At 41.3% G+C, this 20,974-nt stretch overlaps 1 protein-coding gene across 2 annotated transcripts in view; it reads right to left on the bottom strand.

Annotated features, from left to right (window-relative positions):
* Positions 1 to 415: 415 nt before the first annotated feature.
* The window catches only part of tspan11 (tetraspanin 11), a 42,386-nt gene continuing 21,827 nt past the window's right edge, over positions 416 to 20,974 (bottom strand). For both annotated transcript variants that reach the window (XM_050036671.1, XM_050036670.1), the window contains 5 exons: positions 14,669 to 14,743; positions 12,084 to 12,188; positions 10,410 to 10,568; positions 8,566 to 8,652; positions 416 to 2,380 (listed from right to left, as the gene is read on the bottom strand). In XM_050036671.1, coding sequence (XP_049892628.1) covers positions 2,321 to 2,380; positions 8,566 to 8,652; positions 10,410 to 10,568; positions 12,084 to 12,188; positions 14,669 to 14,743 — 486 coding nt within the window. In that variant the 3' untranslated portion in view covers positions 416 to 2,320. The remainder of the gene's footprint in view (positions 2,381 to 8,565; positions 8,653 to 10,409; positions 10,569 to 12,083; positions 12,189 to 14,668; positions 14,744 to 20,974) is intronic.

Below are 20,974 nucleotides of genomic sequence, written 5' to 3'. Positions count from 1 at the left end.
TGATCTATGGCACACATTCAAGTGAAGTCACGAGTCACTGGTGTTAAAGTCCTAGTTGAGTTGCAAGTTGTATTTGATTTTGTGAAGTCTAAAGTCATTAAATTTGTGACTCGAGTCCAAGTCATGTAACTTCAGTCAACACCTCTGATTGATGGTTATAAACTTTTTATTAATCAACATTTAGCATGTCATATATAATTTGTATTATGGTATTAGGTTGTAACTGTTAGTCGCTGTCCACGTAGAGTGACGTAAATTAGTTAGCAACATGTCATGGACAAAACCACCGTGTAATACAGTATAAAGATTCAGACTGTTTTCAACTTGTTGTTTAAATGTTCTAAGCAATAAAATACAACATGTCGTCTTTGTCTTTGTGTCCATGTTGTTTCCACATTACGACTTTAAGCACATGAATGCAGCACATATCAGACATCTTTATTTAGAGCTGACAGGGATCTGTGACGGCCTGAAATGTTCAGAGGTGACAAAAATGAATCTTTACAAACATCACACTGCAATAACATTCGGTCGGAGTATCGTCTGCTATTAAGGAATGCTCACTTTGAGTGTTGGGTGAGACCAAACTGCCTCAACTGGATCCAATTTTAAAATACAGCAGGATTATTTGACATGTAAAACTGAATGTCAAGCCTCAGCCACTGCAAATGGAAAATCTCTGTCTCCCTCTAGTGGTTCACAACTCAAACTGTCAGAGCCCTTATATATTTAAGTCCATGGATGAATGTCAGATGCAATGGAAACTGTACAGCCTTCTGGGACAAGCTTGTGCCCAGATAAATAAACTTACTTAACTTGACACGATGCCCTCATGATCATAATCTCGTCAACTAGAGCATCGCCAAACAGCAATCACAGCGTCATAGCTGCCTCCTCTTAAATATCTGTCTTTCATTAACACAATGAAACCTGTTAATACAGCAATATTTAAACATTTATTGATGTTTGTATCAATATTTTGAACAGCAGTCAGTAGTGGGAGCACATGCCAATGTCGTATCTCATCATCAACCATTGACATACATTAGCACCGTCCAGTTGTAAGTCAGTCTGTGGACAAAACACTACGCTAACAAGGTCCCTTTATACAGTAGAGCGCTGAGTCTTGGCAATGGTGTTGTATTATTGCAAAGGATATGAATGAAAAAATGTCACATGGATATTTCACTTTTAGATCTTTGAAACAGAAACAACTCGGTACATATTTCTCATACTTTATACTCCACAACAGCCGAGCCGAGACTTCTCACCTCTACAGTATAGCGGCAACAAGGCCACTCATTGTTCCGTGAGTAATAGCTACGGGAAAAGGGGATGGCGAGTGATAGATTAAGCTGCGAAAAACAACATAGTCTTTGCTTTCTTTAGCTCTCACAAAAGGTCAGCTTCTTCACTGTAGAGAATGAGACCTCAGTGTGTCTGGGAGATGATGAAAATGGGTCTTAAATTCACAGAGGGGAATGTTTGCTAATGTCAAAACCCATCTGTGTATTTATCTGTCACACATGAAGATCAATAGCTGATTTTGATGTATTGCAAAATGTATATCACACACAGTACAGGACATGACCAGTGGCAACCACTAGGTGGAGTTATAGATTCAGGAATCTGGCAACCATTGGAGAAAATGACTTTTCTTTTTCTTAAGACTGTCTGAGCATGTCCTTATGTTTGTAGCCGTACATTTAAAGTCAATAACGACGCTATAGTTCAACATTCAGTGCTGCTACTTTCAGGAATATAGACATAACTACAAATATAAAGATATCGTTTATCACAGTGCATTGTCAGCTCCCTTTGAGATTTCAGGCACAAAATTAGTAATTATTCACCAGCAGACTTGTTTAAGAGGCACATTGTGTTTCCAAAATATACATCCAGACAAATACCTTTCTTCAACAGCAGTGTAAACTGTGTAATCTTTGGATCATCATTAGTTGAACAGAGAATGTATTACGGCTACGTCCCTTTCTTTTGTCCTGCTCAAACAGAAGCGTGCATCTAAGCCAAGGCAGTGATGCGAACAGACGTGCTGTTCCAGTGGGCCGAGATCGCAGTCAGGTTTCAGAAATGTTTAAGCCTGGATTTAAGTGCTTTGTCACACAAGTACAAGAAGAGCCAAATTCTTCTGCCTGTCTAGCAGTGGCACTGTGTTTCTGACTGCGATGTGGGTGCCCTGGAACGTGTCTGTGCACTTGGCTTAGGTCAGAGTTCATGATTCAGAGTTCGGAGTTAAGGTGTCAGCAGGTCATTGCTCCATCTGCCTGTTGAAGGTGGTGTGTTGTGGGGCCTGGTGTGCTCAGTAAGGCTCCATCTTGATCCTTCTGTACAAGCAGCTGGTGAACACCATCCCACAGACCTGAAAACAGGAAGTGTTAGGTCAACAAGTGCTGCTCCATGACATGCACGGAAGACTGCAGGAAGCTTGGATGCTGTTGACTGTGGGGGACAGAGAGGGGCTAAAGGTGATGGGGTTAGAGACTGCTGCAAAGTATGGAGGTGGTTGCTATGGGGATGGCAGGAGTCAAGCAGCCGTTGTTGTAGCAACATGTGTGTGCACAGGCTTGCGCAAGCAGATACGAAACGAAACACTGGGGTCAAACAGAGGATTTACGCACAAATATTTATCTTAGTGGTTCACTTTGTTCACAGCAAAAGGCTCCAAAAACTAAACTGGTGACGAAACAATATGAAGTAACATTATTATGGCTTTGTCTGGTCATAATAATATAGCAGGGCCATCAGTTCAGCCTCACTGCTCATTCTGACCTCAGAAAATCCTATCAAATGATGAGGTTAACAAATACAAACCGCATTTATAAACTACAGTTAAAGCTACATCCTGACAGTAGTACAGGAGACAGACAGTCTGTGAGAACAAGCATGTTCCTCTGCCTCCTCCTAGTGCTTCTAATGGCATTTGCAAGAATCCACTACAGCTAAATGAAAACACCCAATCAGAGCTGAGGAGTCTATAAAGCAGCTGTCAATCATGTCACTGGAAAACTAGGCAGCGCTGTCCAAATATGAATCAAGATAAAATGCTTTCGGAAACATTTTAGTGTACTGTTTAGCTGTAAAATGAGAAGGTTTGTGACATGGCTGCCATGTTGGCTACAGTTCAGCCAAAACCAGGCCAGTTGAGCACTGCCTACAGGCCGGAGCAAACTTTCTTGTTGACCACAGTTCACGAGTAGTGACTAGAGATGTACCGATCCAGCTTTTTCAGTTTCGATACCGATCGCAATGCTGTGACTTTGAGTATCAGCCGATACCGGACACCGATCCAATACCATGGTTGACCTAAAAAGCTATAAACCTTTACATGTAGAACAGAAAAGACAAGAGGCATCAGGCATTGATGACTACACAGTTCTTTCCTGAGATAAAATGAAACAATATGAAACAGACTAGATGAACTATTGATTTTTAACAAAAATAAACAATTGTGCAACAGCAGTTGAAATAGTGTGAAATACCTCCACACAGCAGATTCTTTCTTTCGCTCCATGACGTATGACGTAGCTTGCGTCGCAATAGATTTAAAGGGAAAGGATTGCCTCAGGTGTAGGTTGCATTTTCCGATACCCGATCCATCTATTTTGATGATATCGGGGCCGATATTCGATCCAGATATCGGATCGGTGCATCCCTAGAAGTGACTGATGTGATTGACAGCTGCATTACGGACTCCTCGGCTCTGACTGGTTGTTTTTGTGACTCTTGCGAATGCCATTAGGAGCACTAAGAGGAGACAGAGAAGCATCATATCTTTTCAACAGATCATCTGCCTCATATTCTACTGTCAGGATTTTATGACTGTATAAAAAGTCACTTTCTGTCATACTTGCTAAAAAAAAAAGTTACCTACTGTAGTTTTATTATCATTTATTAAATTCACCTTTTTCAAGAAAAGTTGCAATGTCACTGACAAAAAAGTTTTTAACTCAGAAAAAGCTTAATTGCTGGACTGTGGGATGAAAAGTATCCAACCATGTAACTGCATGTTTTTGCTGTTGTTGTTGATGTAAGAAAGATAAGTAATTTCGGAATTTCTTATGTATTGTTATTTATGAATTTTTTTAAATTATTTTATTTAGTTATTGTGTTAATTTAGTGATTGTGTTGTCTGTGCTAAAAAGTTCATTAAAATATTGAAAATAATAATAAAGAGAAATTGTGAAATATTGAAAGAAAGAAGGGGTCTGGTTTTACACAATGGTGTTCCAATATGAGGTCTTAGTAAGCAAAACTGTCACGTATAAATTCGGTAAAAACACCAGACACTGAGCCTGTTTACACCTGGTGTTAACATGTGTTTTGGCTATCCGAACATATGTGGACAGCTGAGACACATTGTGGATCCCTCCTCAGTTGCTCTTGGTGCTCAGTGGCCACACTCTCACTAGCTGCTCACTGGCATGTTGGATAATCACGTAATAGGGGCCGATATTATACATTTTTAGGGTTATCGGTATTGGCGAATTTTTTTTTTTCCCATCGATATGCCGATATACAGTTTTGTTTTCCTTAGCTGCGCTGTTTTGCCCCTGATGGCTTCTCACTGCCTGCACAAAGCAAACTCAAGACCTACCTTTTAGCCTGGCTTTTAATTGAGCTCTCCTGTATTTTATTTTTTTTAATTGTTTTTCATTTTATTTTTAAAATTTTGTATTTATGATTATTGTGTATTTATTTTTATTCATCTGTTTTTATTTAGCTGGCATATTCTTCAACATCGTTACTTATTTGTTTATTTTTAACTTATTTTCCTATTTATTTAAAGATCTAAAATTTCGTTCTTTATTCTGAGTTTTTATCCTGCCTCTGGTGTTTCTTTGTCAATGTTTATTTTTGTAATTCTGTGTCAACTATGATTTTTACAGCAGACATATATCGGCTGTAAATATCGGCTATCGGTATCGGCATCGGCTCTGAAAAAACATATCAGTCGATCCCTGTCACATAAGCAGTTGTGTCTGTACAGCTGAATATATCGCTGCCAGCAGAATTCAGCATGTCTCCTTGTATAGGGCAATACAATGGATGGTCATGCAACAATTCATCCAACTGATCATAAAATGAGTTCTAGAGTTAGCATGCTATCGCCAAAACAACCACCACGTCCTGCACTGATGTCCTTGTCTGGGACGCATTAGAACACATTCATTTTTACACTACAAAAGACATGTGGTCAAATGCGTCCCAGACCACCAGGGTTTTGAGTGACTGGATCACAATTCTTCTTGGTGGTTTTTTACACTTGTATTCATCCACTGGCTGCCTCTTGGGTGATCAGATCAGCCGAGAAGCATGCTAATACTAGATTTTAATAGGCTCACTGTTGTTTCAAATTCATCTGGAGGTTTATAAGGTTTACAAAGAGACACAATCTGATGTGTAATGTATTAGCTCCAGGGTAAGCACACAGATGTATGCAGAACCTTTAAGAATCCATGAGATACGACCTACAGAGGCACTGTACTACGCTATACTGTACTATAGAAAGGTCAAAAAATAAAGTGAGAACAGCAGGAACAGATATTGACCTCAGCCACTGGGCCTGCCAGGCTTGATGGATAAACAGGCAAATGCCCATATTCAATCTTCCAGTCTCTAAAAGCCCTCTGAGAAAGCCTTATCGAGCGAGTCTGCGTTGTGTTTTGACTCATCACATTCTCTCTTCAGGCAGGTTTCTGATTTATTTTTCATTCCACATCTCTGCCACCACCAGTGACGGATATGTAGAAACAGGATATTTGGCTCAGAGAAGATGAGAAAAACAGCCTCTTTGCTTTTTTTTGTTTGTTTGTTTTCTTGAAGCCTAATTTCAGAAGACAGGGGGGTATTGATACAACAAGGCAATGATGTAACCGAGTAAAAAAAAAAGAAGAAAGAAACGAAACACTTATTTCTCTTTGGATGGCAGGTGTCTGCTGGCACCCCAAACAGAGTTCCAGTCAATCACGATTCAAGAAACTCAATGAATAGCCTAGTCTATTTTGGATTTGCAAGTAACTATAGCAACAACATCTCCTGAATGAGGATGAACTAGGAGGTGTCTGGAAAAAGAAATAAATGAAAATACAGGTAAAAATCCCACAATTACCATCTTAAAATATAGTTAAGTCTCATGCTAAGGTCTGAGTTTAAAGTAAAATTGCCATCCCAGATAAACAGCAATACCTTGGTATGTACTGTAAATACACATTTTATCATCGGCATTCATTTCCTGTCAGCACAGGTACTTCATAGAAGCAGGTATCACTGCATAAAGATGCAGAGCATGACTCTTGCTACCAACATCAGTGTGCAGAAGCAGTGATTAATCAAGCCATTCCCGTGATGTGTTTGACCTTTATCACATCTCCGTCAGCCACAACAGCCCATTATCACAACATGCAAAGCAACACTCAGCCAAAGCCAGGCAGCTGCATGCTTCACGCTCAGCAAAACATACACATGTTCATTTAGTGCATGTACATGTAGCCCACAGATTAAACACAGAGCGGACAATCACACGAGGACAAGCATGCAGTCAGGTGTCAGATTTCCACAGTGCCTTCCAACCTTTTCTCTCCAGTTGATTAAACCACAAAGCTGCTCTAGAGCTAAATCACAATGTACCGAAGTCCTCCTCTTCTTCTTTATAGAGCAGATAGATAAAGCAGGCTGTCAAGACTGCCCCCGCCAGCTAGATTAACACACCACACACACACAGACATAAACAGAGGGACATACAGTACAGTTCACCACAGACAGGTTAGTGTGGTAACAAGACACACATGTATGGTGACAAAACTACAGCTAGTGTGAATTAACATGAGTTTTTACAGATCTACATTATTTCAGACAGTTACTAGAGACAGGGACGTGACCCAACATTGAGACAGACTGGAGCAGTGGACAAAGATGTGACGTACAGTAGGTCTTCAGTACAAAAGGATACGAAACATAAGCTTGAACTGAAACATGTTAAAGGTTCAGTGTTTAGGATTTAGCGGGATTTATTAGCAGAATAAAATGTGAAATTCAATAAGCATTTTTTTGGTATTTAAACCGCTGAAAATAGGAATCATCGTGTTTTCGACACCTTCGAATGAGCCATTTAAATCTACATTTGGAGCAGGTCCTCATCTAAGGAGATCACCATGCACCGTTGTGTTTCTACAGTAGCCCAGAAAATACAAATCAAACGCTGGCTCTTTCTTTCACCATTCGTGTTTCGCATCGTCCACCGCAATTAGGAGCTCCTCCGCAACAAGGGCATCAGAAAAACGCTAATATTTTGATGTGAAACAGTTTTATTGAGTGTTTGTACCACTTTAAATCAGCGGGTCCATTTGTTTTGACGAGAAAGAGACCCCTGTGGATAATTCAGCTCCCAGTAAAAACCTCCTTATCGTCTGTATTTCAAAGTTATGAGAGAAAAACGGTGAGCACACATTAGCAGGTGCTGGGCTAACGGCCTTTCTCTAACATTTTAAACAGCAGTATTAAAACACTGATTTGCAGCATTAAACTGATTTATTCAGTGTTTTACCAGTTTAAATCACCTAATCTGTTTGTTTAGGAGAGGAAGATACCACTGCGGATTCAGCTCCCAGTAAAAACGTCCTGAACAATGAACACTGAAGGAATTTTGACCAGGAGAAGTTTCAGCTGGTTGTAATCTGCAATCCTCACCACTAGATGACACTAAATCTTTTCAAATCTGACACAATGTTCCTTAAAATCACACTACACGGGCTCGCATTGCACATTTTCTCCTCCAGGTATGTTTTATATATTCAGCACCTCATCTGTATGTTAAGGATGATCCATTCAGATCATGTAGGGATGACAAATGATCTTCACATTACAGCAATAGTTAATGGAAAGCTATATTTTTAAATTTCTCCATCACAGACTGGTGATCTCTCAGCTTTTGCTGTTGCAAGCCTCGACTGTAACAGTAGAGAACGTCTGGCCTCATTCTCAGTTCCCATGTTCCTGATTAAAACTGTTCAGCCGGAACCATATGTAAAATGCTCATGGACATTAAAGGGCATATCTGTTATACAACACCGCTGGAGAGAATCAGGGCAGGTTTGTTTGGTCTCAAGTTTCCCTGAAGTTAATTTACAAGGAGAGGGTGCAGAGCCACAAGAGGACTGTCAGCCAGCACAGAATTATAAAAAGGTACCCCTGTTTGCCTGGGTGGCCTCTGGAAGCCTTAAAAGCTCAAATCCATCTCAGGCTGGGACAAATCAAATAACAGGAACGAACAAAATCAGATAATGATGACTGAGGGACTAGAGTGAGATGAAAGGAAGTTTCCATTAAGAGGTTGTTGACCTTCATAGGTACATTTTCAGTAATGGAAAAATTAAAACCCATCTGTCTGGGTTTACTCGACAAAGGGCAGCATTCATATGCAAAGGTAAAAGCAGTATCTAATTTCTACCAAAATAACAACTGGGCCAGTATGACGCACTGTTTATTCGGGATGAGGACTGCAGAGTAGCATTCTGCTTCTCCAACAACTATCTGGATTTTACTTACCTGCAGACAAGCCACTCCTATCCCCACGGCGCCGATGACCAGCAGGTGGTCGGCCAGAAACTGCTCCAGCTTAGTGATGCAACCACCCTGAAAGGAAAATCAGATAATGCATACCATTACACAGATAGCCATCAGGCTCACACACCCTTAAAAGCATGCTCTCCATGGCTAGCTTCCAAAGTGTTGGAGCTAACAAGAAAACATCCAGCCACTCCTTACAAAGATACTTCTGTTCATGTCCCCTAAAATGTCTGACCTTGACTTTACTAACTTGTATCAGTGCAAAGTTTATCACTACAGAGGTGTTTTTACATTCCGCTACTGAAGGGGGCGACGTCTGTGTCGGTGCGTCACTAATACAAAAACCAGTTGCAGTCCAATATGGGAAACATGTATCGACGGGGGGACACAACACCGGCAAAGAAACCTGAAACCTCCAGCGCAGAGCGACTTGTCAGTACAGTGGGGCTGCAACTAACGATTATTTTCACTGTCGACTAATCTGTCGATTATTTCTTCGATTAGTCGACTAATCATTTTATCGAAAAATGTGTTAAAATGTTGAAAAATGTCGGTCCGTTTCTCCCAAACCCCAAAATTATGTTATCTAATGTCTTGTTTCGTACTCACGCCAAAGGGTTTTAGTTCACCGTCATGGGAGAGTGTGTAAAGCTGCCAATATCTGAACGTAAGAAGCTGCAATAAGAGTATTTTGTAGTACTTTTCTATGAAAAATGACTCAAACCGATTAGCCAACTACTAAAATAGCCACTGATTATTTTAATAGTCGACTAGTCATCGATTAGTCGATTAATCGTTGCAGCCCTACAGTACAGAGAGCAGAGTTAGCATTAGCATAGTTAAAGTTTTGACAGCAAAAATGGTAGAGTGTCGTTTTTGGATGTAAACCGGACCCTGGAGCTTCCTTCCACTATGTACCGAAAACCCCATTGGAGCAGATGATACTGTATGTTTCACAACCATTAATTGCAAGGGCCAGTTACCCCACAAGCTAACGAACAACATGAATAAAAGATGCTAACGACACTTAACATTCTGATAAGTCTGCTAGTTGCAGATTTTGTTGAACAACAGACGCCTTCTCTGAGTCTGACTGAGGCTCAAAAACGTAGGACTAGATCCCTCCGATGTTTCCTCAAACGCTAACACCAACCATTTTCATGCACATTGCTCTTTTCCCAGTCAACCTAGTGCGAGCAGCGCTGGAGAAATCGGAAAGCAAAACCAACCACGAGCAAATTTCTGAATGAGGAAGAGGAGAAGATAATCAACTATTATGGGAAAACCGTGTTAAACCTAATATTGGTATTGGCACAAGTATTTAAAATGTGTCTGGAGAAGGACTGAGATACATTCTCAGACCACTTTCATCCATCTTCCCAAAAGTTGTTTTGCTTTAAGAATTGTGACAAAAAAAATATAGCATTTGATATCATGTAGCCGTGTTTTGGTTTATTCTGGGGGTATGTTCACATTTTATGCCTTTGCACATGATTGTACTGTGAGCACCAAGAGCAGGAACTAAAGGGTTTGACACCAGATGGTGGAAAAAACTTCACCTGATCAGCATGGATAAGCATTCAAAACCTCATCTTTTATTCATTCCCACAGAGCGCTTCAAACTACAGTGTTGTCTCTGTTTCTGTCACTATTTCAGTTCAAGAGGGGTAAAATCGGGACACGGGAAAATAAAAAGTACTCCAGTGATATTGTCTTATAGCTGCAAGCTATGTGCACATTAGTCAATCGAAGATTCCTTAAATGCAACATTACAGCTCTGTATTCAAGAGTTTGACTTTTTCCAGAAGTGTGTGCCCACTGACCTCCACCTTGTAGATGTTGGAGGGGTGGTCTCTCTTGCCACAGTGAGGGGTGATGGTCTTGCAGCAGCTGTCAGGCACCAACCTGCCGTCTGCCTGCTTCGATGAAATGTACACACTCATCGTCCAATCATGGGAGTTGTTGCTGCCGCAGCACTTGAACTGGAGAGGCGGAAAGAGGAAAGCATTGGGTTGGGTTCATGACCATCAAATGTAATTTTATTACATTCAAAGATTTAATTGAGGTTTTCGAATTAAGCTCTGAATGGATGTCGTCATATTTTACCCTAAAAAATAAATAAATAAATAATCCTGACACAAGATCCTTAATTTGAATAAAGCAATTTATGAGATTGCATGACTTGGCTTTAAATGAACTATCTCTAATGAATAAGTGTATTTTGTGGTGCGTTAGGGTGCCTTCAGACCTAGACTTCGCTTGCTTTGGTTCAAATGAGGGACTAATTTCGTTACAAGTTGCATAATTGCCTAGAGTTGGTTCATGTTCGACAACGAGGCGCGGCTCCAACTAGAAAACAATGTTTTGATGCATTGGATGTGCTGAATGTGCATATTAAGGCAGTACAGGAGGAGGTGCACATTAATAATCCTCCAGGACTGTAACATGCTCATGTTTAACCCAAACAATGTGTCATGTGACTGCAGTTGGTTCAGATCCAGGTCGGAACATGTTCTCACCACAAACGAACCGCACCAGAGTTTGTTTGTAACCAGACTGAGACCACCTCTTCAAGAAGGTCTCAGTCTGGTTGTTTTGGTGCACACCTGAGTGTGATTGCTGTGTTCACACCTGCCCAAACGAACCACACTTAGGGGGCAAAAGAATGTGAGTTCAATTGAACCAAACCAAACCAAACAGGGCAGGTGTGAAAGCACCCTTAGATTACTGCTGAAGCGCCCTGTTGATACGCCACATACAGCGAGTAGCATCCCACTGTCTGACACCGTGAGGATGGAAACACAGGGCTTGGCAGGGACGGAGCACAAGCAAACACACCGTCTGTAGTAATTTTGTCTTGACTTCAAGCTGATTGGCTGTTGAAACAGGTGTCGGCTAAAAATTCTAAAACCAGCCACTGGCTATTTGACCAGCCAAGTTGCAGGTGACTCCATCAGCTGATTTGAGCTGAGCTCAGACTGGTCAGCTCACACCGCCGCAACTTTTTTCTGCAACATTCTAAACTGGTTTCGTGTTGTCGCACATCTTTGGCTTAAAGCTTTACACTCCTAAATATCTGGTACAGCCCTAGTTTGGCTTCACAATGTCACATACTGTTAGAAAAGCACAAATCACTCATCTTAAAGTTTAACTTAAATTGATTTATGTGGCTCAAACCATTGTTCCATAACTTTTTGACAACTCTTGCGAATGAAGGGAGTTGTTCCCTTTCCTCTCAGGGACTTGGACAAAATTACTTTATTTCACTTCTCATTTTTGGAACAATACTTGGAGCAAATCCCAATGGATAACAGAGCTATGAGCAATTTCTCCTACTGAATCTCAGCGTAATTCAAAACTACTTCCTGTATGGTGGAGTCATTTAAACTGAATCCATGACAAAGTGCAACTACACTTGACCATGCTAGCTGACGTGTGCACGTGATCTTACATAAATCAAACAAAGCCTCAGAGGCCTTTGTAAATACAGTCCTTACATCCTGTTGTAGTCTGTCCACAGCTAATGTGATGGCCTCCCTCCCGGGCTGGGCGTAGTTATCTGTCATCGTCTGGTTGAGATGCTGCTTCAGCTCCTCACTCAGCTGGAAATGAGGAACAAAAAGACAAGAGACAACAGACACAAACAGTGAGAAACAGTGTGTGTGAGCCACAGAGGGAGGCGGAGTATTCATGGCAAAGACCTAAATTTATTTTGTAACCACGAGCTGCTTCATTTGTTACACATGGAACGCATCAAGTGCAGGAGCAGAGACTACAAAGGTGAGAGCGTGTTGAAGTGATAAGCCTGATAAAAGTGAAAGAGTGGGTGGATTAGGACGAGATAAACAGGTAGCAACTCCCACGCATCTGCGACAGAAAAGACAGATGAAAAAATAGACTATTAATACAGCCTTTGATGTGTGGATATGTTTGTGTGCATCCATGCTCTCTCACACACACACAGGAGCGACAAGAAACAGGGAGAGAGGATGAGAGCCCTTATCTTTAAAGTGATTCTATCCTGTGCTGAATCCCTCTCCATTATAATAAATCTCTGAGCTTGCCTGCAGATAGCATGGTGCTCTTTGCAGCCCTCGCTGACTGACAGGCAGATGTTTGTGAGATAAGAAGGTCCTTGAAACTGTGTGCCAGATAGATTCCAGACTCTGCCACCTGCACTGAGCCTCGTGCTCAAACTGACGGCTCAAATACACGTACAGAAGTAAAAAGAGCTAAAAAGCAAGGCCAAGTTAGAGAAAGTTAGAGAAATAAACTCACTTCATTGCACTAAAATCACTGGTGGGGGCGCCACATGAGCCAAGAATAAATCCATTCATACATAAAATAAATCAAAACCTATATGACTGGACCATGTGGGAATTTATTTTGAAAGGACAGACACAGGAAGAGGCCACACTCAGCAGTCACAGGAGTCAGGTTAATTTCCAGGGCTGGTACCTGCGGTTATTCCACAGGCTAGTTAATAACATGTCGGGCAGGAAATCCAAAGTGTGGGATCATTTTGAGAAGGTGAAGGACGAACCCAAGGTGATATGTTAACTCATCTTCATTGGTCGACTACAAACATGACGTATCATCTGAAACATGGAAGTAGCTACATGCCCATTAGCCCACAGCGTCATTAACAGGCGGCTCGCTCAGTGTGTGACGTGCACTTGTAGATAAAAATATAGGCCTATATTAATAAAGGTTCATTAGTACGGTTTGTATTTCTCTGTAATGTAGCACAGTGTTAACAATGTTACTGATACTATTCTTTCTCACACCTTCAACTCAAACCATTGTGTTGCCCCGCCCAAAATATATCATTTAATAATTTAATTTATATCGTAAACATGCGGGCAGCTAGTCGACAAATGACCCTAAATGACGACTATTGGTCGACTAGGAAAATTAGTCGGGGGTAGCCCTAATTTTTTCCCCGATTATGCTACATTGTCAACAACAAATCCTTGTTGACAACAGTGGGAGAAAAGCTAGTAACCGTTGGCTGTTAGCAGCCGGTAGCTGGAACTATCAGCTCACGGCTGTTGCACTGAATTACATTATGATGTTTTCAAGCTCTGCTGTTTGGAGGAGAAATTTGTTGATGTCTTCATAGCAATACAGAACAGATACTAGCAGGGATGCACGATATTGGAATTTTGCATATATCCGATATGCCAATATATAACAACTTATTTGGCCCTCTGTAGTGGGATTAACATCATATCATGCATGAATACTCTTATCTTGATGGCCCACCAGCAGATGGTGACATGAAATAAAATGCTTTTCAGTGTATGTAATATTCATTGATTGTGCAAAATAAGGAAAAGCTCGTTTTAAAGCCAATCCTGGCCAATACGGATGATGTACTGATATTATCAGTTTGTTGGCCAGTTCCGTTCATTTTAAGGCCAGGTCGATTTTATAGTGCATCCCTACATATTAGAGAGGGAACATAGTTATATTACATGTAGTAAAAAGGCTTCTGAAGCAGTGTTTTAGATGTTTTTCACGTGCAAGAAGGTTTTACTAAAAGTTGCTTCGTAAATTTGTATGGTTGAATTTGTGTTCATTCAAAGGTTAATTTTTCATAATGATTTCTTTGTTTCCCTGGCACAAAAGGGGGAATAAATAATAACAAAAACAAAATAAACAACAACAAAAAAAACATCAGTATGGGTTCGCAGCTATCGGCTATTTGCCAGATTGTTATTTAAAACATTCGTACTGGCCCAGAATCAGAATCAGTGCATCCCTAGATGATGCCCTGGAGTCTGTGGCATAGCAACCGCTCAGTTTCTAAACTCACTCATCAAAAATCAGACTATTATGAGATGGTAATCAAAAAGTACGTTAACGCCCACCTGAAGGAGAAAAAACTCTCAGTAGGATTTAAGTCTCTGTTTTACAACACAGTTTAAGGGCTTTCACTGCTGAGCTTTAACTGTGCTGCTCTTCAACACACCCAGAGGGCCGACACAATCTGTAACACTCAAACCTAAATAGCAATTTAAACATTCTCTCAGGAAAACACCCACCCAAAACATCCGCTACCAAAATTATTTTCACTTACCCTCTGGTAATAGACATAAGCCAGTACTCCAGCCACCAGTTCAATCAAGAAGATCAACAGCAGGCAGAAGAAATACTGTGAATGAGAAACAGGACAGAGAGAGATTACAGGACCAAGCAATGCAATAAAGAAGACAAAAGGCTTCACCTTCATCCAGGCGTTTCAGCTTCATCAACATCAGAGCAGCTAACTCATCTGAGAAAGTTGCTCAATAAAAACTTCCATCAGCTGTCATTGTGCTGCGTCTGTCACTTGTAACGCAGATGGCAACGATGCACAAAAAGAGACGAAGCAGAAATCAATCTGACAGGCTGTAGGATCTGATTTCTCTCGGGCATCTTTTAAAGAGCCCCTCGTGTTGCTCGAAGCCAGTTTCATTATGTGTCATAATTAACTTCAAAACACACTTTCAGCAAAAACTACATTAAGTTGATTTAAATATTAATCATCAGTATAATAAACATTAATGTGTATTCCTCGGGAAAACAAGGAATTAATGGATCAGACATCAGATTCATGTGGTTAAAGGGATAGTTTGGATTTTGTTAAGTGAGGTTCTACTAGGTACTTAATCATCGTCGGTGTATTAGCTACAGTAGATGGCAGTCGACACTAAAGCAGGAGTGACACCATGGGAGCTAAGCAATGTACCTCTGTTGACAGGGGGTTAGCAGGAAAACATATTTAAGCCACTTCACACTTGGCACTACATTTTCTCAACCATAGTACGTCCGTATTATTGCGCAAAATAAAGCCCACTGTGGTCTACTCCTGGCATCAGAAGGTTTAGAGACCTGTACATCAACAATATATTTGCAACTGCATACATTTGCTTTACAAATCCGTAGTTGCATCCGTAGTATAGATCCCCAATGCCCCACTCTTCCGGATGTGACAAGATTTGACACTCGTCTTGCCCCACTTCCTAATTTGAAAGGCACCCTGTCATTCTGTAGACAAATTTGTTTTCTACAACCTACCTCACTAAACGACATTAAGTCCTCATCGGAGGATTAACTGGGAGAGGAAACAATTGGAGAGCAATTGGAAGAGGCGCTCATGTGGGTACGCGCTTCCTCTATCTGTGCTTTTGGACTTCTGACACACTGAACCAAAGCAACACTATCCAAAATCTATCAGGATCCAGTTGTGCAGGATGTAATCAAACCCCTGCAACTTATGTCCACATGTTTGTGCTGCTCATCACTTGCTAACTTTTGGAAAGATATCTGGGACACAATTTCACAAATCATTAGCACATGGATTGAACCATATTCTGTTACTGCACTATTTGGGGTCACTCCACCTACATTGCAACTGGCTAAAACAACAAAAAAAGTAGGGCTGTAGTCTCCTAGTCGATTATTTGGTTTTATGCTCTCGTCTGACCAAATTCTCATTAGTCGAATAATCGCCGTGTTACTTTCATAAGGAGAAAAGTGCTACATCAACAGCTTTCCAGGATTAATCCATTATTTCCTGCGGCTAAGTTACCTGTGAAAACGGGGGTGTTTTCAAAACACCCCTGTTGTTGACAGAAAGTTGAACTCGCCCGTTACTGACACCATTTCCCTCAGTGGAAACGAAGCTTGTATTTACTTGTATTTCACAGATAAGAAACAATAAATTGTGAAGACAGTAAAGCCTCCACTAAAATAGCATTTTAAGTCTTGTGTGTGATTTATCCTTCAGGGATTTATACCTAGGGATTTATCCTGGCTTCATATGAGCAGAGGAAATCTCTGCTTGTCGCTAGGCTAATTTATACAATGCAAAATGCCATAGGCTGGCACTAATGACGTAGCATGTTGTATTTGCTTGGAAAACGTGTTTAGTATAAGACAGTTGTTTTGTCGGTGAATATTGTGAGCTGTAACGGAGCCAAATTATGTACCGTTACCTTTGTTACATGTTGCTGTTGTCCCTGGCTTCATATGAGAAGAGGGAAAGATCGCTAGACGCTAGGCTAATTGATACAATGTAAAACGCCATTGACTTGTGCTAATAACGTTAGCATGTTGTATTGGTGGGGGAAATGTGTCCAGATAAAGACAAGTGTTTGTCTGTCAGTTCTGCGATTTATAGTGAAGCTGATTTGTGTACTTGTGTTTGAAATTGTCTCTATTAAGCCATGTTTAATGTGTGTTTTGAATCAAGTATATAAATAAAGTTTGATTTGAACTAAAGTTTACAGCACTTAACACAGTCCTCCACTGCCAACTAGTGTTTTGGAGGTGTAACTGCAGAGTGACATAGACACACCACCGCAGATGTAAAAATAAAGTGCTGATTTATTTTATTTTTTTCACGACTAATCGATTAGTTGACGATTATGTGCGACTTTAGTCGACCAAGATATTCTTTGGTTGACTACAGCCCTATAAAAAGACGTAATTGCCTTTGTCACTCTGCTGGCGAGATGTTTAATTGTGCTCCAGTGGAAGTCCTCTGTGCCTCCTTAACTTACTCTTTGGATTTAAGCTGTTTTAAACTGCATAAAACTGAAAAAGAATCAGACAGACTGTCAAAGGATTTATAACACATTCTCTGTAACATGGACACCGTTCTTCTCCTATGTAAATGTCCAGGCAGACTAAGGACTGTTTTTGATCTAGCTGACCTGTAAGCTCCTGTTTTAAAATGTTTTTTTGTGCTATCACGCCGGTTTTGTCAGTTTTTATTTATCTTGTAGGTACATATATAGTTTATATACATACATGTTGTATTGTTGCTGTTAATGTTGTATTTTTACATTTTTGCCAATCGACTTACATGTGCAATGATCCTGGAAATGTTGTTCTACTTCAAAGTCTAATCAACAAAGTGGGGGGAAAAAAGCCCAACTGTGCTGCGCAGGTCAGCTGTTTGGGTCAAACAGCTGACCTGCGGTTTATGTAAAAGAAAGCAAATACAAGAAAATAACAAAAAAACTGAGTGATGAGGACAGGGTAACGACATGCCGTTAACCGCAGACAAAAGGATACTGTGATCTGTGGAAACTGGAGGCCCAGAAAGAGCACAAGCTAACTTCATGAATTGTAAACCCATGTGCACGGACCAAGAGAGGCACTGTTGCCATGAGCGACATTGGTAACAACCAGAGCATGTGAGCGGAGCGGACCGGGTGAAAATTTCCGCTCCTCGCTCGCAGACCTGTGACTTTGCGCCGCTCGTCCGCTCCGCTTGGTTCTGCACATTCTTCGCTCCACTCCATCATAAATTTTATCCCGCTCGACTCGCTCACCACTCCGCTCAAAAAAACTGCGTCGTACTACCCTAACCTGTAATCTTCTATTCACAAATAAAACATGAGCTTGGTAGATTCTCCGGGGAAGCCCTCTCCACGCAGTTAGAGACCGTTCTCCACGGTACCGCTGTCGGCAGGGTGGAAATAACTCAAAGTGTGGAGGAGACAGACCAGGTTAAGCGGCCGACCTCCAGGGAAGCCCTCTCGCCTCTCCCCGCCGTTAGGGACCGTTCTCCAAGGTACCGCTGCTTCTCTTCTCAGTTTCTTTTCTGAAGTACACAGTAAACTCCATAGTTTTGAAAGACTATGGAGTCCCCGACGAGCCCGACAAGCAGAGCCCGGTCAATCGCCATCAGACCAATCGGATCAGTCTATCTGATGGAGGCAGGCTCTGGGCAAGCGTAACATGATGAGGACAGCGCTGGGCCGTATAAGTCGAAAAGTAAACAGCCAAGATGGCAGCTGCCGAAGGACCGTGTCCATTCAATTTAGCTTTGGAAGAAACGCTAAGCCAAATACACCTATCTTTTTCCTTAAGAGAGGAACAGAAGACTGCCCTAGAAGCCTTCGTTTCCAGGAAGGGCATTTTTGCTGTTTTGCCGAAGGGATACGGCAAAAGCATAATATATCAGTTAGCCCCACTGTTCGGCAAACAAATGGGGCTTAGTGCAATGAATACGTACCTTGTTTATTGCTTTGATTGGCCATCGTGCTATTCAATTGCGGCGGCATTTGAAATGCCTCAGTTAGTGCCGCCCCTTGGGTAGGAAGGGTGTATCGGTGAGGGGGAAGGGTGTATCGGTGAGGGCCAGACTCAAAATCTTTCTAGATCTGAGTCTGGATTTCCAGGCTACAAGCACGCACCATCTTAGAAATCTTTAGAAAAGTAAAAGAAAAGGCATTTTATCTGGTCCGCTTGTAAATGCTGCCGTGATAACACAAACCAACTCTAGGCAACCATGCAACAAAATTAGTCCCTGATTCATACCAAAGCAAGACAACTCTATGTCTGAAAGCACCCTGAGGAAAAGCACCTCATGCAGCCCCACATCGTAAAATCCAAACCATCCCTTTCACTACAACTAAAGATCAGTGCCTCTGCAGCTAAAAACTAAAATGTCAATGAAAAATAAACCCTGGTGGCTCATACTGTGAGCTTTATCCTTCATGATAAGCTCTATTGTAAGTTTTGAAAAACAGAGCATAGTTATATAAACTGTGTAGCGAACAGATCGCCCACACATTTAGGGTGCTCTCACAGACAGTTGCAGAATGAGCAAGATTAAAACTACATTTTTCTCAGGCTAAAAAACAAACTTTCAACTGTTAAAAAAGGTTCATATAACCCACACAAGCATGGTCCGTGCCATGTAATGCAAACACACGCAGCTAATTAGGCGCACCTGTCGCAGTGCGGGAACAGTGTGACAGCAGCAACAGCGCTGCTTCACTCGAGCCCATTATGGAGAGACAGATGCTACTAAACAGCCTGTGTGACTCTAGAGGCAAAGTGATGGCAAACTACTGGTCAAACAAACAGTCACAAGAGAGCAATAATCTCACTGAATTAATACACATACACATTAGCAAATGATCTCTTCTGTTGCAGTAACTATGTCATGCAGCCTGCTCAGTAGCTCTTGGTTACAAGATTTCAAAAAACACTTAAGTCCCAGTGCGCCTGCTACCCACACAAAATGCTACCTTCACTCCTTCTTCACACACACATGCTGGCATCACTTGTTAATCTCCCAAAATTAGCGAGCACAATATAGTTGGTATTCGACACAGACAAAATGCAACACGGACTCCAGATCCTCCACACCTCTTCACTCCTGCAAGCCCCTTTGTCTCTCCTATTGCTCCATCCATCAACAGTAGATAGATGGACCTATAAATAGTCCTGCGGCAGTGAACGTTAACCTCCCGCCTGCCTCTCTCCCACTGGGCCCTGCCTCTGTAAAATAATGAGGACAGTAAGGTCCCTGTCAGAGCCATTTGTCAGCATCTGGAGACCTCAGACCAGCGAGAGAACAGATGACTTCCATGTTGTTAAACATTTGTTGCAGAGAAACAAGCAACCTTTGCGAACACGTGGGCGAGCATCTAGCTTCTCGACGTAGACATGACAATGTGGGACCACTAACAGAACCCTGGACCTTCAACATTTTTGCCCACTTGATCACTCAAGTTACGCAACTTATGAGACAGTAATTCAAATGTTAAACACAAGTAACAGAAGTTTGATCATTGTTTTCCTCAAATGAATTCAGCTTTATACATATGCCTTGATTTAAAAGCTTCTACCAGTGCTAGGATTTAGGGTGGTAGTATGTTTTACATCATCCTGTATCCCAGTTACCTCGTAATTCTACTCGACGTGTATCCAATGTTCTCACACTGAAAAAGTGATGAAATTCAATACACTAAAAGCTGCCAGGACGCATAATAAATCTGCTTGATTTTTTGAGTGTGCTGTCGACTGTTGTCCCTCCAGGCAACGCAGAAAAAAGGGAAGCTGTTTACATATGAAGGTGGCGTTCCAAGGTTGCAGTGTGACTGACGTACACTGGCACAACATCGTGTATCATTTCTTGTTACTAGTTTTCAGTTTTCATTTTCTATATACTAGCTACCCCAAACATGTAGTGTACACTGTAAAGCACTGGGAAGTAGTATAGAATTGAGACATAGAGAAAGTAAATGGAAGTTTTTCATTTGGTTAAATGCAAAATAACAGTGAATAAGGCAATGTCACTAAAGCTAAATTGAGGGAAGTTCCCAATGCCTGATTAATTGTCTAAATGATCTGGCTGTCCTACGATCGGATGGATTCCTCACATGTTAGAAATGTAAAGTCCTTGTTTCAAATTGAAAACACTTGAAAACTTGCTTTGGTCTGAATCAGGGACTAATTCTGTTATAAAGTTGTATAATTGCCTGGAGTTGGTTCGTGTTCTCACGGCAGCATTTACAAGCGGACCAGATCAAATGCCTTGTGCGAGAAAGCTGCTCTTGATTGGTCAGAATTTCCATGTGGGAAAAATCCAGGAAGTAAA

Source organism: Epinephelus moara, chromosome 23, assembly GCF_006386435.1.
Source record: "Epinephelus moara isolate mb chromosome 23, YSFRI_EMoa_1.0, whole genome shotgun sequence".
NCBI classification, from domain to species: Eukaryota; Metazoa; Chordata; class Actinopteri; order Perciformes; family Serranidae; genus Epinephelus; species Epinephelus moara.
Note: the sequence above shows the minus strand (reverse complement) of the source record. Positions and strands in the feature narration are given on the sequence as shown.